This window comes from Pituophis catenifer, unplaced genomic scaffold (genome assembly GCF_029215685.1).
Source record: "Pituophis catenifer annectens isolate HBS135680 unplaced genomic scaffold, rPitCat1.0.hap2 SCAF_4, whole genome shotgun sequence".
NCBI lineage: Eukaryota > Metazoa > Chordata > Lepidosauria > Squamata > Colubridae > Pituophis > Pituophis catenifer.
The window spans coordinates 119,061,132-119,075,092 of NW_027256884.1; the positions used below are offsets into that span (position 1 = coordinate 119,061,132).

The 13,961-nt window shown below is 42.2% G+C and overlaps 1 protein-coding gene across 1 annotated transcript in view; it reads left to right on the top strand.

Moving 5' to 3' along the window:
• Positions 1-13,961, top strand: part of MRE11 (MRE11 homolog, double strand break repair nuclease) — a 36,125-nt gene continuing 22,164 nt past the window's right edge. The window contains exons 1-8 of the mRNA XM_070942902.1: positions 1-53; positions 3,012-3,112; positions 4,446-4,584; positions 5,845-6,005; positions 6,851-6,938; positions 8,297-8,438; positions 10,050-10,164; positions 13,090-13,275. Of these exons, the coding sequence (XP_070799003.1) occupies positions 3,093-3,112; positions 4,446-4,584; positions 5,845-6,005; positions 6,851-6,938; positions 8,297-8,438; positions 10,050-10,164; positions 13,090-13,275 (851 nt within the window). The 5' untranslated portion in view covers positions 1-53; positions 3,012-3,092. The remainder of the gene's footprint in view (positions 54-3,011; positions 3,113-4,445; positions 4,585-5,844; positions 6,006-6,850; positions 6,939-8,296; positions 8,439-10,049; positions 10,165-13,089; positions 13,276-13,961) is intronic.

Consider the following 13,961-nt stretch of genomic DNA (forward strand, 5'->3'; position numbering starts at 1 on the left):
GGGTGCCGGCGCTCGCGAGAGAGGGCCGGGCAATATGGAAAAAGGAAAGTTAGGTGAGCTGAAAGGCGGGGGTTTTGTTGTTGTTGCTGGGGGGCGGAAGAGGTGGCAGTTGGTGGGGGGGGAAGGGCGGGAATGAGGAGTGAGGGCGGCCTCCTCGCTCAGCCTTTGCCGGGTAGGCGAGATGAAACGAGCCCGGTCATCAAGAACAGCCGGAATCCCACGGAAGTCCGCAGCGACACTAGGCTGCCTGCAGTGTCTCTGCAGGAGTTGCCGTTCTGCTTTAATTCGCACGAGGCTTGGTGCTGCGGGTGGGTGGGTGGGTGGCAATAGAGGCGTTGTTGTTCCAACTCAGGGTGCCAGGAGGAGATGCCTCTCCTCCCAAAGAGGGGATGATTTTCATCATGCCTCTGGGCTGGGGTGCTTGGGTTGGACCCCAGTCCTTTGGGTGGGGTTGCCCAGCATGAGAAAGCCAAGCAGGGTTTTAACTCAAGCCCAGAATCAGAATGCAGCTGGAAGGGACCTTGGAGGTCATCTAGTCCAGCCCCCTGCTCAGGCAGGAGAGCCATTTTATTTTATTTTATTTTATTTTATTGCACCTTATATGCCACCCTTCTCCCGAAGGGCTCAGGGCGGCTTACAAGATAAAAATTCAACAATATGAATTAAATATAATTAAAATCCAATTAAAATTAATTTATACCAGTGATGGTTAACATTTTCTGGACTGAGTGATCAAAGCGCACCTGAACCCCCGAAATGCAGTGTGCACATGTGCCCCACCCCCAGGCATGTGCCCCCTGCGCATGTGCGTGTAACCCCCCATTGCGCTCCACCACTGCGCATGCACTGGCGGCCTCCTGCACGTGCCCCACCCCCGTGCATGTGTGCACGGCCTCCACATGCACCCCACCCCCTGCGCATGCACGCGTGGCCCCCTGCACGTTCCCTGGCCCACCATGCATGTACATGTGGTCCCCCGCACGCACCTGACCCACCCCGTGCATGTGCGTGGCCCCCATATGCACCCTACACCCTGCGCATGCATGCGTGGCCCCCCACATACACCCCTTGTGCATGCATGTGCAGCCCCCACGACCCCGTGCATGTGCAGCAGAGACCCAAAGGCCAGCTGGCCGGCGGGAGGCTTGCGAACATGCGCAGTGGAGCTGAACTGGGGTGATGGCTCGTGTGCCATCAGAGAGGGCCCTGCGTGCCACCTCCGGGACACATGCTATAGGTCAGTGATGGCTAACCTTTTTGCCGTCGCATGCCAAAAGTGGGGGGACCGTGGAGGGGGGTTCGCACATGCCCCCATCCATAATTCAATGCGCCCCGTGCATGCACGCACAACCCCCCCACGGTTTTGGCACGTGATAACACAGTGGGCCCGGTAGGCCTGTTTTTCACCCTCCCCAGGCTCCAGAGGCTTTCTTGGAACCTGGGGAGAGAGAAAATGGCCTCTCCCCCACCGAAGGCCCTCCGGGGGCTGGAAATAGCTTGTTTCCCAACTTCCGGTGGGCCTGGAAAGCCCGAAAATCAGCTGGCCAGTGCATACATGTGTGTTGGAGCTGAGCTGGGGCAATGCTCGCATGCCCACATATATGGCTCCGCGTGCCACCTGTGGCACGCGTGCCATAGGTTTGCCATCATGGCTATAGGTTCACCATCATGGTCCTATACCATTTCAGAAAAGTGACTATTGCATGCTGTAGCATATTGGGGGAATGCTGTGTTTCCCACTGGCCTGGTTTGAAGCCAGCGCATTATATGACACGGTGTTATAGGAATAATAGAAACAAGGTTTACTTAACAGAATATCAGGGTTGGAAGGGACCTTGGAGGTCTTCTAGTCTAACCTTTTCCCTATACCAATGCATTTCAGACAAATGGTTGTCCAATCTCTTGTTAAAAACTTCCAGTGTTGCTTAATTGGGAAGTTGTTTATTCTCACAGGTTTTGATTTCCTTTCCATTTTAATTGTGGCTGTGGCTGTGGAAACTGTATAATTACCACTTTTACAGAAATAATACAAACCCCTCTTGGTGGTTACATAGAGACCAGTCATGAGTGCCAGTTAACTAAAATAATTCATTGCTTGGATCATTCATTTATCATGCCAAAACCTCAACACAGTGTCTGCTTCGGAAGGGGTGGACCTCCATATAATTTGCTGTTTCCTTATTCTATCCAAAGAGGTGTTCACTTTTTATTTTTATTTATTTTAGTGATGCCTTTGAGTCACTGAAGACTGCCTGCACTGGTCCTTTCAGTTTATTTGGCAAGGTTTTGAAAGAAGCTTGCAATTGCCTGCTTCCCAGGGCTGAAGAGAGTTGCTGGTCTAAAATCACCCAGATAGCTTTGCGCTTAAAATGAGACTAGAACTTGTGTTCTTCCAGCTTTTAATTTGGTATCTTAACCACACCACCAAATTGGGCCTCAGATTTTGGCTAAGTTTTATACCCAAACCACTTATTAGGATTAGGTCTCCCTTCTGCAAGTTCTACAAATGGAATGGAATGTGCTAGATTGCTCTTTTATAAAAAAATAAATAAAAGAACATTATTCTTTCCTTCAACAAAAATCCATTGTATGTAAAAGAGAATGACTCCTATTCTTTTGTACTTAAATGAGAAAAGGGAAAGAAAAACATTGGTTTGTCATTGCTCACTTAATTTCTGAAAAAAAATTTTTTTGTGGTACCTCATTATTCCACCCAAAAATAATAAGATTTCTTCAAATTCTCCTTTGGGTCCCCCCTCCCAAAGGCAGGAGCCATGTGGCTTTAATGCTTTTTGCAAAAAACTAAAGATGTGATAATGATAAAAGGTAAAAACCACAGTTGCCTTGGAGTTTTCCTGGTTATATAGACGCTTGGTTTTTCGTTTATTTTTCTGTGCATCAGACTTGATTTTTTTTTGTTCAGTGGAAAAGTACATTTTAAACAATAAATTATGATAGCTTAGCTTCAAGTTTATTACCTAAGTTTCTTCTCTTTATATGGTTGTTCCTAGGTCTTGATTGAAAGTCTGGTTTTTTTTAGTCATTTGGCTTTGTGAGACCTTTTGTAAATTGGAGCCAGGTTGATTGTGGAGATGAGTTCTACTACTTCCAGGTAAATTTTTCACAATATTCACATCAATGGGGAAGAGATTTAGTCATCTGTCTTGCTAACTCTGGTTTTCGTATAATTTACTGTCACCTCATCGGTGCTGAAAATGAAAATTAGAAAAGGGATGCAAAGAATATTTTGTAATTTAAACCAATAATATAAAAAGAAAACCCGGTGCTCTCATGGAATTGCAGATGTGTTGTAAGAAATAATTTGAATAATTCAAGGTTCTTCTAAGTTAGCAGTGGGTTTCACATTATGTCACTACCGGTTCGCCGCGTGCACGCGCCCGGTTCACATGTGCGCCTGCCTTCCGCACATGCACCTGGCCTTTCACACATGCATTTTGCTCACTCGCACGCCTTCCACGCATGCGCCCAGCCTCAAAAATGTGCCTAAATAGGATGGCATAGAGCCTGGGCAGACCCGTGATTTTTGCTACCGGTTCGGACGTACCGGTCTGAACCGGCTGAATACCACCTCTGTTTTAAGTATCACAGAGATTGCGTTAACCATAGAAATACAGCAGGAAGAGTCTCTAGAGGCCCAGTTGTTCCAGGGGTGAAATGCTCCAGATCACCCGATCCGGTAGTGATGGCGGTAGGTGGTTCGGAAAACCGGTAGCAAAAATCTGTGCCCTCTCCCATGCCCAGATGAGCAACGCAATCATCGGAGACTTTTTTTTTTTTAAAGCATTATTTCTACAACCTCTTCGGCCGAAAAAATGTTTTTAAACGTAAAAAAAGAAAGCCTCTGATGATCGCGCAGCTCAGCTGGGATCGTCAGAGGCTTTTAAAAGCATTTTTTCTACAACCTCTTCGGCTAAAGAGGTTGTAGAAAAAATGCTTTTAAAAGCCTCTGACGATCCCAGCTGAGTTGCCTGATCGTCAGAGGCTTTTAAAAACATTTTTTTTACAACCTCTTAGGCGAAAGAGGTTGTAGAAAAAATGTTTTTTTTTTAAAAAAAAAAAACCCTGACGATCAGGCAACTCAGCTGGGATCGTCAGGCTTTTAAGAGCATTTTTTTTAAACAACCTCTTTGGCTGAAGAGGTAGAAAAAATGCTTTTAAAAGTTAAAAAAAAAAAAGTTGGCCACACCCACCCAGTCACATTACCCCCCCCACCAAGCCACACCCACAGAACCGGTAGTAACAAATTTTACATTTCACCACTGAGTTGTTCCCTATAATTCTATAATTCCATGAAATCAATACTGAATACTGTAGCCTTTGGAGAATGTAATCTATAACTTTACAAAATACTTCCTTGCATTAGATGCCGAAACAGTAAATGATGCAGCCATACTATTTTGCTGCTTTTTGTCTCTTAATTTTAGTGATGATGAAGAAAAAGACACATTTAAAATCTTAGTTGCTACAGACATTCACCTCGGATATTTGGAAAAGGATGCTTGTCGTGGAAATGACACTTTTGTAACCTTTGATGAAATATTGAAACTTGGTCGAGATAACGAGGTAACCCACTTTAAAATCATGTTACCAAACTACCACTGAAAGGTCACATATAGGAAGTCCTTGACTTATGACCACAGTTGAACCCAAAATTTCCATTGCTAAGCAGGGCAATTTACCACTGATAAATTTGGAAGAAATACCATTAGAAAAAGTTGAAAGGATCACGTACTTCGGTTTTAATTTACATGAAAGCTGGGACATGATCAGTGAAGTGAAAAGAGCCTTGGTAGTACAGGGGTTTAAGGCACCCTGTTATTAAGCTTATTAAGACCAGCTGCCTGCAATTACTGCAGGGTTCGAATCTCGCCAAGGCTCAAGGTTGACTCAGCCTTCCATCCTTTCTAAGGTAGGTGAAATGAGGACCCAGTTTGTGGGGGCAATAAGCTGACTTTGTATAAATATACAAAAGGATGAAGGCTATTGCTTAACGCATTGTAAGCCGCCCTGAGTCTTCGGAGAAGGGCGGCATATAAATCAAATTAAAAAAAAAAAAAAAAGTAAAGACAAGGATAGAGAAAGCTCGAACAGCATTCTTCAAAATGAAAAGGGTCTTTTGCAGTCACGACATAAGCCTAAGACTGAAAATCTTTATCTTTATCTTTATCTTTATTTGATTTATATACCGCCCTACTCCCGAAGGACTCAGGGCAGTGAACAGCCAAACAATAAAATACATAAATACAAAATTTAAAAACAGAATAAAACCGAATTAAACAATTTGGCCCAGACAGATTTAAAACACCCCAATCATTTAAAAACAGATTAAAATTTTCATATTAAAAAGAAAAAGGGAAAAGATTAGGCCAGGCCCGCCTGGTGGAATAAAAAGGTCTTGAGAGCGCGGCGGAAGGTGCGCAGATCCGGGATCCTCCGTATCTCCGGGGGGAGCTCATTCCAGATAGTAGGTGCCCCCACAGAGAAGGCTCGTCAGATGTTACATCTTTTCTATCCTCCTCTACGGAGTAGAGAGTTGGTCTCTGACAGAAAACCACTTGAAGAAACTAAAAGCATTAGTGGCATGGAAGACGCAGTATTTAGGATTCATAGACCAAAAGGCAATTTGGAAGGGCTGTAAACTTAGTGCCTGACTGCAGCTTCTTAAAGTAGCCACATCTGTTCTCAAAAAAACAAACAAACAAAAAAAACCAACCCAACAACAACAACCCCAAACATTGTCTAGCTGAACCATTTTCAGAAATCTATAATTTTGAGAAAAATTGCATATCTAATAATAACATATCCCTCAAAATCTCTTCATAGGTGGACTTCATTTTATTAGGTGGAGATCTCTTTCATGAAAACAAGCCTTCCCGGAAAACAATATATACATGTTTAGAATTATTAAGAAAATATTGCATGGGTGACCGTCCGGTACAGTTTGAAATTCTGAGTGACCAGTCAGTTAATTTTGGCTTTAGCAAGTAAGTATTCCTGTAGTAAATTAAGTTCAGTTTTTTTTGTAAATAACTGATTGTAACTGAATCACAGCTGTAACTGAATTGTAAATAACTAAAGAAAGTTTGATCCAGTTTGTTATTTTTTTTTTGCTTAGTGGTGCTAATTCTGGACAATGCTATACGTACATTTTTGTTATGGTTTGCATTATTATTACACTGGGAGCTCTTGATTCCCCACCCCCCTTGAAATTCTGTTGCATTAGCCTTGTGATCTGCAAATAAAAATTCTATGCATTCATGAAAAGTGCTATAATGGAAGAAATGCACTTTTCTTTTTATATATATTGAAATATCTCTCCAACTTCCTGAGCTGCTTTTCAGATCAAGAAGCAATCTGAATATATAAAAACTGTCTCATCCCTTTTCTCAAAACAGACAATTAATCAAATTAATTCTATTCCACGCTTCTATTTAATTCGATAGAAGGGAATATATGTGGCTTAGGGTTGAACTGTGGAATTCTTGGTAATCTTTGAGTTTGGTTATTTGATTGCAGACCTTTCATTACCCATCAGCTAACATCACCAATGTGAATGTATATGGAATTCGCTGACTAATATAGTGGCAGGACAAACCACTACATATAAACAGAAATTCCACACTCCCATCACACTGATGATGTTATATAGTTGGGTAGTGAAAGGTCTGTAACCAAATAGCCAAACTCAGAAAACAACAAGAACTTCACAATTCTGAATTCAGTCTATCAGGTTGAATTCTATTTAAAAAAATACTTTCCTGTAGAGTTTAGCTGCATGTTGGAAATGATGCAGTAATATTTTTGCTTGCTTTAAACTTGTCTTGTCTAGGTTTCCATGGGTGAACTACCAAGATGAAAATCTCAACATTTCTATTCCAGTTTTTAGTATTCATGGAAACCATGATGATCCCACAGGGGTAAGAATGTTAAAAGAATGAAAGAAGAGCAGTACCTTTATTAATTATGCTAGTAATTTTAGCATAATTTAGAAAGACAACCAACAGCATAAAGATTACAATATAGCCGTGATGGCGAACCCATGGCACCAGTGCCACAGGTGGCATGTGTAGCCATATCAGTGGGCATGTGAGCTCAACTGATTTTTGGGGCTTCTAGGCCCACTGGAAGTAGGGAAACACACTGTTTCCTGCCTCCGGAGGGCCTCGGGGGTGGTGGGGAAGGCCCGTTTTTCTCTCTCCCCAGGCTCCAGAGCCTTTCTAGGAGCTTGGGGAGGGTGAAAATGGCCTCCCCCCTCCCCTCCCGGAGGCCCTCCGGAGGCTGGAAACAGCCCGTTTGCCAACTTCTGGAAGTTGGCAAATGGGCCGTTTTCGGCCTCCGGGAGGGGAAGGCCGTTTTTGCACTCACCAAACTGCTAGAAAGGCTCTGGAGCCTGGGGAGAGAGAAAAACAGGCCCACCAGGCCATTGTGTGCCAGGAGTGGGGGGGGAGTGGGAGGTTCACATGCACGGGGGTGGGGTGCATAGAATTATGGGCGTGGGTACACATGCATGCGACCTCCCACCCGCGCTCCTGGCACGTGATGGCAAAAAGATTAGCCATCACTGCAATATAGCAATTCTATACTAAAATCTGCTAGTGAAATTAAGCATGGGGATCTTGTATCCTATACCAAGAGTTTGGGAGGCTGCAGTTATATTTCTTAAACTTGCTTTCAAATTTATCATTGATTATGATTAAGAAGCCATACTAAATTAAAATAGCATTTAATGTAGTACATGGTTTGTGTTTTATAAAATGTAACTTTCTTAAGAGTAAAAAGCATACAACCTTTTATTGTATAATTGATTTGGTTCATTGTCTTCAACAAAAAAAATCACCAAGTTTTAAAAATTAAACATTTACCATACTGGTTTGGTATGTTTTATTTGTGAAATGTTGTTAATTTGTGGAAAAAATTGTAATTAGTTACATTCTTTTTTTTGTCTAATTGTTCATTCTTAATCTGGAGGAAGTAAAGCAGGTTAGAAGCTACAGTATTTGCTACACTTTATGTAGCTTGCAATCACTCTTGTATTTTCCCCACTTTTGATGTCAAAGGCTTTAGAGGCTAATACAGGGGAAAAAACATTAATTTGTCATTTAACCTTTGTCTGAGAAATGTAAGCAATCATAAATGCAAAGTATACTGGTTTTTACTTATGTGCGCGCACACATAAGTAAAAACACATTCTGGTTTTAACACTTTGTATGTTGGGAATTTAACAAAATTGATGTATCACAAATTCCATTTTTGTTGTTATTTTCCATATCTATAGGCAGATGGTCTTTGTGCTTTGGATATTTTAACTTGTGCAGGACTTATTAATCATTTCGGACGTTCACCATCTGTAGAGAAAATAGAAATTACTCCCATTTTGCTTCAGAAAGGAAATTCAAAGATTGCTCTTTATGGATTAGGTAAGATTTTTGCACATCTCTAATCGGGGCATATATATATATATATATATATAAATAAATATATATATTTTTCCACTTTTGGAGAACTACTTATATATATATATATATATAAAGTAGTTCTCCAAAAGTGGAAAAAAAGAATAAAGATATTGAATTGAATTTTTATGCTGTAATTTGTGGGTTAGAATTAAGAGGAGGAGTAGCACGATTTGATCCACAAAAGATTGATTAGGTGTTTGAAAATACTTCCAACTATTTCAAGGGCAAAATTTTGTGAGATAACACATTTCTGAGTGCAAAGCCTCTGCTTTGGGAAACGTGCTGATCTAAGCATTCAGAAGTGTTTCAAGCTCAAAATTACCATTCCAAAACACTGAGATGAAGTTTAATTCTTGAAAGGATTCAAAAGGATAAGTTTTGCATGCCTCTAAATTTTACATAGGGACACAGTGGCTCAGTGGCTAAGGCGCTGAGCTTGTCAGTCGAAAGGTCAGAAGTTCAGCGGTTCAAATCCCTAGTGCCACGTAATAGGGTGAGCTCCCGTTACTTGTCCCAGCTTCTGCCAACCTAGCAGTTCAAAAGCACATAAAAAAGGCAAGTAGAAAAATAGGGATCACCTTTGGTGGGAAGGTAATAGTGTTCCATTTAGTCATGCTGGCCACATGACCACGGAGACGTCTTCGGACAGCGCTGGCTCTTCGGCTTTGTAATGGAGATGAGCACCGCCCCCTAGAGTTGGGAATGACAAGCACATATGTGCGAGGAGAACCTTTACCTTTACCTAAATTTTATATATATTTTCATGCAATGAGTAAAGGAGTCCTTGCGGATTTTACTCCGCTAGTCCAAGGGTTTCCAACTTTGGCAATTTTAAGACTTCTGGACTTCAACTCCCAGAATTCCTCAGCCAGCAAAGAATTCTGGGAGTTGCAGTCCACAAGTCTTAAAGTTGCCAAGATTGGAAACCCCTGCGCTAGTCATTGCCGACTATAGAGGACGTTGCTCATCTCCACTTCAAAGCCATTGAGCCTGTGCTCTCCAAAGACATTTTCGTGGTCATGTGGCTATCCTGACATCACAGAGTGCTGTTAACCTTCCCACCAAAGTGGTACCTATTTACCTACTTGCACTTACATGATTTTGAACTACTAGGTCAGCAGGAGCTGAGGTGAGGACTGGAGCTCACCCCATCACTTGGAACTCAGGTCTCAAACCTAGGCTGTCGGCTTTCCAGCTGACAAGCCCAGCATCTTAACCTCTGAGCCACCTCATCGCTCCTTGTGCAGTGAGTGCCATGTGGAAAAAGTGTAAGGCTGCAAAGTGTTCCCAACCCCAGTTTGTCTTTAAGGTGTTGCAAAGGACTGACAAGGTCAGGGCCCACTTAATCTCGGGGGAATGATTTTCCAACAGAAAAGGCTTTCTTTAGTTGGGAAGCTGGCTGTGTAGCAAGCAAAGTATTAAACTTGCTTCGATCTTTTGCCAGTAGAAAACTGCAAAATAATCTCATACGTTATCTAAATACTAGCTGGAATCTCACTACTCAGCTGTGTAAATTTCTGCTTGGTGGATCACTAAAAGCCCATTGCCTGTACGGTAATTTTTCTCCTCTAGGATCTATTCCCGATGAAAGACTGTATCGCATGTTTCTGAATAAACAAGTAACCATGTTGAGGCCAAAAGAAGATGAAGATACATGGTTTAATCTGTTCGTAATTCATCAGAACAGGTACAGCTGCTGTTTAGTAACGCAACCAATCTGAGTGTTTCCCACTTGATTCGTATCGATTTAAAATTATATCATTGAAATGTTTGTGTCATACCAAACAAATTCAAGTTGCATTAATCGGCTTGGGAAAAGCCAGTATTTCAGCATCACATTATACTGTAGTGAAATGTCTAGGATTTTATGTTCTCTAAAACAAGAAGCAGTTGGTTTTCTGGGTTTCAGGAAGATATAAAAAAATTGATTGCTGGATGGAATCTAGATGAACTCAGTGTCCCAATATTATTATTATTATTATTATTATTATTATTATTATTATTATTATTATTATTATTATTATTTTAATATTAATATTAATATTAATATTAAAAATCTATATTTTATGTCAAATTTCTTTGGCTATTGACCTAATTTAAAAATGCTTTGCTGTATGTATTCTGTGTGCAGAGTATACAATGTCCACCTTTGATTTTTGTTTGTGCGTTCATTTTGCACTTCAAGTTTGTTGTGCAATGAACACATTTTATATGAAAAGTTTGACCTGGGATTCAGTAGCAAATTCTGTATCTGAATGTAAATTCAGCCCACTATGTCACACTAATGAATTCTTGTTAAAAACCTCCTTCCTCTCTGCCTTCCTGCCTTCCTCCCGCCCCTCTCCCTCCTCCCATCCCTCCCTCCCTCCCTCCGCCTCCCTCCCTCTGCCTGTCTCCTTCCTTCCTACCTTCCTCTGCCTTTCTCCTTCCTTCCTTCCTCCTTCCCTCCCTCTGCCTTCCTCCTTCCCTCCTTCCACCTTACTCCTTCCTCCCTCCCTCCTTCCACCTCTCTCTTCCTTCCTTCGTTCCTTCCTCCCTCCCTCTGCCTGGCTCCTTCCTCCATCCCTCCCTCTGCCTTTCTCCTTCCTTCTTTCCGCCCTCCCTCCCTTCCTCCGCCTGTCTCCTTCCTCCCTCCCTCTGCCTTCCTCCTTCCTTCCTCCCTCCCTCCCTCCCTCTGCCTTTCTCCTTCCTTCCTTCTTCTTTCCCTCCCTCTGCCTTACTCCTTCCTTCCTCTTTCTCTCCCTCTGCCTTACTCCTTCCTTCCTTTATCCCTCCATCCACCTGTCTCCCTTCCTTCCTTCCTTCCCTCCCTCCCTCCTACCCACCCACTCATCCATCCAAAAATGAGTACAAACAGCTTACAAAACAGCATACAATAAATGCATTAACAAATCAACTTCATGGTCATATTGCAGTAACAACAAGAATATCACTTAACAGCCCTTACATGCATCTTCACTACACCTTTCCCCTACCTTTGAGTCTATTAATGCCTGCTTAGATAGCCCAATTTCTCTACTTGTCTAAAATTAACAACACAGCTTATTTCTAGGTAGTTGATTCCATGGGCGAGAAAATTTTTTTTCAGATTCTTATCTTGTCCGATTCCCAAGTTGTATCTTAAGGGGAGTGACGCAGGAACTCTTAGTATGGTTTCTCTTCCAGAGCACTTTAGGAAGGCATGGTCTATTTGGAGATGGCAATCCTGTGGTTATCTAGGTCCTAAGTCCAACATATGAAGGACTTTTACTGTTAGAGCTTTAAATAGTATTGGGAAACAAACTGGTGTTTCTAAGAGATCAGAATTTGTTGTTGTTAGTTGCGAAGTTGTGTCCGACCCATCACAACCCAATGGGCAATGTTCCTGCAGGCCTTCCTGTCCTCTACCATCCTCTGGAGTCCATTAAATCTCATGCCGACTGCTTCAGTGACTCCATCCAGCCACCTCGTTCTCTGTTGTCCCCTTCTTCTTTTGCCCTCAATCTTTCCCAGCATTAGGCTCTTCTCCAGTGAGTCCTTCCTTCTCATTAGATGGCCAAAGTATTTGAGTTTCATCTTCAGGATCTGGCCTTCTAAAGAGCAGTCAGGGTTGATCTCCTCTAGGATTGACCGGTTGGGTTTGATGGCCTTGCAGTCCAAGGGACTCACAGGAGTCTTCTCCAGCACCATAGTTCAAAGGCCTCAATTCTTTGGTGCTCAGCCTTTCTTATGGTCCAACTTTCCCAGCCATACATTGCAACTGGGAAAACCATAGCCTTGACTATACACACTTTTGTTGGCAAGGTGATGTCTCTGCTTTTTAGTATGCTGTCTAGATTTGCCATAGCTTTCCTCCCCAGGAGCAAGCATCTTTTAATTCCTTGGCTGCAGTCCCCATCTGCAGTGATCTTGCGGTGATTAGGCCAAGTGATTTAAGAATCCCCATGGAGGCTTGCCTCAGTGAAATTTAATCTAATTTAATTTAATTTAATTTAATCTAGATAATTCGGAGGAATGTGATGGTGCCCCTTCGTTTTTTTTCCCCCTTAGCCTACCTGATTCATGATACAGTCCCCAGGTTACATCTTATGCCTTTGGTCTATATTCATCTCATCTGGAGAACATAGATACTATGTTCACTTCATCTGGATCCTGAATTGATAGCCTGTTCTTAACTGTATCATCCATCCTGGGATGTTGAAATTGTTGTTTATTTGCACCCGTGGGATGATCTGTCTCTTGATCAAGTCATTGAATTTGACAGTGTCACAGTTTTCAATGTAGCAAAATAATTTTAAGAAACTAGAGCAGCAAAACGTAATTTGAGATGTATTTATTATTTATTTATTAATTCATTTTATATGCCGCCTTTCTCCGAAGACTCAGGGCGATTATGTTTTGAAATCTAGATGGGATTGTATCTGTAGCTATCAGAATCTAATCTTTTCTTTTGCTTTCCCTTAATTACTAGCATAATTAATAAAGCTCCCCATTTTGATCTCTGATCGTCACATTTGGGACAGTAAGAATGGGTCATATTTAAAAGATGGATATTTTGGTTTATTGTTTGCAAAATGCTGTTTTAATTATTATTATTATTTTTTTGCTGTCGTTTTTGTTTCCTTTGGCACAGGAGTAAACACGGCGCCACAAACTATATTCCAGAACAGTTTCTAGATGACTTCATTGACCTTGTAATTTGGGGTCATGAACATGAATGTAAAATATCTCCAACCAGAAACGAGCAACAACTTTTCTATATTTCTCAGCCAGGAAGTTCGGTGGTTACGTCTTTGTCACCAGGGGAAACTGCCAGAAAGTATGTCCTTATGTGTTTCACTGATTTGCATTGTATATCCGGTAAAAATGTGTGGGAGCCTTTCCTCTAAATACTATATCCTTTTCATTCTTGAGGAATCTAGGGAGTTTTGCTTTTTTGGGGGAGATGGACCACAGATTGGTTCTCTTATGCTTAACAGAAGGGATAATCCAAAGAAAATCTGAAAGGAACATGATTTGACAAATAGCATTTTCAACTATCACAATATCGAAGCCACCCTGACTAATTAATAAGTTATGTAAGCGTTAGTAAATTACTCACTACACTGTTTCTCTAAATGCAGTATTGTTCTTGGTATTAAAATTTGCTAACTAACAGATTTATAAGAAAGGAGAAAATTTCCCCTGGGCTTCCTAGCTGATTGACCATTCAAGAATAGATTAAGCCCGTGATGGCGAACCTATGGCACGTATGCCACAGGTGGCATGCGGAGCCTTCTCTGAAGGCACGCGAGCCGTCGCCCAGCTCAGCTCCACCGCGCATGCGTGTGCCTCCAGCCAGCCAGCTGATTTTTGGGTCTGGCGTGGGGGCGGGGCACATGTGGGAGATGCGCGCACATGTGCGGGGGTCTCACGCACATGCACCGGGGCGGGAGAGGGTCTCACGCATGTGCGGTGGTGGGGGGAGCGCAGGGAGAATGGCTCACCCCCCCACATCAAAATGGG